The following is a 2,868-nucleotide window of genomic DNA, read 5'->3' as shown; positions in this document are numbered from 1 at the left end:
GATGACAAATTGGTAAATGTTTTGGTCAGCAGCCATATGTTTTGCGTCATTATCAAATGACGCATGAGCGAAAACGGCACGTTGCGCACCGTTGCCAAATTTTCAAGGGGGTAAGTTTATCCAGTTGTCGCTCCATGTCCATCTACTGTTGTGTTGAAATGCCTTTATTTGGCACTCAAAGTGGACTGTATTTATTTTATAATTATAATGACGACCATTGAGTGTTTTTTAAGATACTTTATTTGTGCCCTTTTTATAATCGAGTCTTTATCAACAACTACTTTTTTTGTTTACTGTCTGTTGTTAAACAACCGTTGCTACTGGTATCTCGAGCTTCAATTATTTAAATTCCATTCTCAATTAGTTTAACAGCACTAACGATTAACAATTCCTTAACAACTGTTGTTTTCTCATTTAAATAAAATACTGGATTAATTCATTTGTGGAAAGTTTCGCGCTAATATGCGTGAACGAGTCCCAAAAAAATCAGAGAATGGTGCGCTTCAGACAGACAACATTTTCGTACCTTTTCTTAACTTAATAAAGGCAACAACAACCAAACAAACTCGATATCACAAATCATAATTTAGATAAATAGTTAAAAAATATTTCTCTTGTTTCTGGATCTAACTTTTTAAAGAATTAATTCGCACACTGGCAACATTGCTAATTGGCGGCTGTCACTTGCCAGATGTCTTACTCGTGTTGTCATCAGCATTGCCATTGTTTGTTGCTGCTTCAGCACAACCGAGTAGGTTTTAATTTAAAGTAAAGCAGCCAAAAAACGTGCAAAAACCATGTCCTATCAGTTGTACCGTAACACAACGCTGGGGCATACGCTTCAAGAAAGTCTCGACGAACTTCTGCAGGTAAGCGTGAAGGGTTGAAATGCATCCCCCCAAATTACATGTGGTTTCCTTTCAGTATGGGCAAATTACGCCCCAATTGGCCTGCAAAGTCCTTCTGCAGTTCGACAAGTCGATAAACCAAATGCTGGCCACCCGAGTCAAATCCCGACTAACTTTCAAGGCAGGAAAGCTGAATACGTACAGGTTTTGTGACAACGTGTGGACCTTCATGCTGAACGATGTGGAGTTCCGCGAAGTGCACGAAATCACCAAGATTGATAAAGTGAAAATTGTCGCCTGTGATGGAAAAAGTATTGATCCTTGATAGGTTTATTGGGGCCGTGTATTACTTTCTGCTTAGTTGGGCTACCACTTCATGTGCAAATCTTCACTAGTTGCTTTGCTTTTATGTAAATGATAAGGTGTTTGGCTCCATGTGAATCTCACGCTTCAACCAATCGATTTATTTTAGATGTTGCTGAAGAGGGATGCTCGAAGAAGTAGACCGGAATACTGAGGCCCCAACCACAAGTTCCACCATGTACATACTTAGAATAAGCTTCCTTTATCGTCCTCATATGTTATATTCTGTTACAGAAATTTGTATACCTGTAGTAAGTGTGAAGTTGCATTGTCCTTGAAACTGTCTGCCTAGTTATTAAATGAGTACATTTACACTAATGGAAGCCTAACGGCCCCAAAACCCTCACCAACTTCCTGCGATCGCAACCAAAGGAATTAATCCCTAGGGACAATGGAATGAAACACAAACGCCTTGCATTTTTCAATTGTCCTTATATTACATAAAAAACCTTATAATTATTTGTTGTTTTTCAAGTATTCCTTAAGGACGTCAAGGGCTGGAGACTCTTCTCCAAAGTCCTGGAGAAACAGACCATTAGTAGGGGGCAAGTGAAGTGAATAGCATTGGTATTGGCATACAGTAACTAACCAGAACAGTCTAGCTTACCTTGATGACTACACACGAACTGCCAACGACTTTCCTCGCCTTCCCCGTGCTGTCGATTTTGCATAGTCCTGACCATTCGCCCAGTTTTTTGTTGTTGTCCACCTTAATCAGGTCGATCTGGTGCTCCGCACATAAGGCCTGCACCAACTGCTTGTATCTGAAACAGGCCGCTCTTAACACCTTCCTCAAACACAGCCAAGATTTAAAGCTCTACTAGATGCATCAGTAGGCAAGAGTCTCAACCACGGTTTAATTGGGTTCAGTCTGAAGAGGGAGCCTGCCTTTGAAATCATCACAGTTCCTTCCTTTGATGCATTTTAATAGACAAAATAAATGGTCCCTCACCTGGGTTCATCGCAGTTCTCAGCCAACACACATAAAACCGCCTGCCTCTTGTCCAGGGCCTTAGCAGCCTCGTGCAGTCCATGAACGACACCATCGTGAATCAACGCCTTCTTCAGTACCTCCTGCAGGGCCTGGTTCACGTCCATGGGGCCTCCACTGACGGGTGCGGGTGCGGGGGTTGGCGCGGGAGCATCATCTCTAAAAACATCCTCGAGTCAACACAGTGCTTACAATGGGGGGGTCCCCAAATTTTCACTCGTGCCGCGCGACACGCGTGAAAACCTTCAAGGGACCGCCACGTAAACCAGTCAACCCTCAATTTCTAGATTGAAGCTGTTGGTTGATGGCAAAGCCCCCCCGTAGTAAACTGGTGCTCCAAATAGACACCGGTTAGGCCCATACTCACGTTTCAACGTCAGACATTTTTGAGGAAAATCTGCAAAATAACACAGAAATTTTATTAAAAAACGTGCGTCCGCCTTTCTAGTGGTCGTCTGATAGATTAGGGAGTTCGGATGGAGGATAGTTGCCAAGATAAATTGGGATTTAAAGGAAACTTACCTTTTGTCGAGGTTTCTCGCCGAAGTGTCAAAAGCAAAAGGGAAAAGTGGCGTCTGCAAGAATTCGTGCAATGTGACAACGACAGTTGACGGCGTCTGGCGGTTGAGAGAGAACGCGCTTTAGTTGTGCAAACCCAAAAGAGAC

The 2,868-nt window shown here is 42.7% G+C and overlaps 3 protein-coding genes across 4 annotated transcripts in view; 1 reads left to right on the top strand and 2 right to left on the bottom strand.

The window, feature by feature from the left end:
• LOC109534832 (zinc finger SWIM domain-containing protein 5) overlaps positions 1-2,868 on the bottom strand; it is a 47,568-nt gene that overhangs the window by 10,373 nt on the left and 34,327 nt on the right. The gene's annotated exons all lie outside the window — the stretch shown is intronic.
• LOC109534841 (transcription initiation factor IIA subunit 2) lies at positions 615-1,670 on the top strand (the record flags this gene model as incomplete). 2 transcript variants are annotated; one of them, XR_002171667.2, is given in 3 exon segments in its annotated part: positions 615-869; positions 925-1,258; positions 1,321-1,529. XR_002171667.2 is itself a non-coding variant. In XM_019900619.2 (3 exon segments), coding segments are annotated over 3 exon segments (339 nt in total). In that variant the 3' UTR covers positions 1,353-1,670.
• Positions 1,624-2,777, bottom strand: LOC109534838 (40S ribosomal protein S12; the record flags this gene model as incomplete). The annotated part of the gene is given in 5 exon segments (XM_019900617.2): positions 1,624-1,730; positions 1,819-1,975; positions 2,164-2,361; positions 2,570-2,599; positions 2,725-2,777. Coding segments are annotated over 5 exon segments (501 nt in total), but the record flags the coding sequence as incomplete, so codon positions are not given.

The sequence above is a fragment of the Dendroctonus ponderosae genome, unplaced genomic scaffold (assembly GCF_020466585.1).
Source record: "Dendroctonus ponderosae isolate FM_Combo_2020 unplaced genomic scaffold, Dpon_F_20191213v2 Dpon_F_20191213_10, whole genome shotgun sequence".
In the NCBI taxonomy this organism is placed as follows: domain Eukaryota; kingdom Metazoa; phylum Arthropoda; class Insecta; order Coleoptera; family Curculionidae; genus Dendroctonus; species Dendroctonus ponderosae.
The sequence above is the reverse complement of the archived record's forward strand: the minus strand, read 5'-3'. Positions and strand labels throughout refer to the sequence as shown.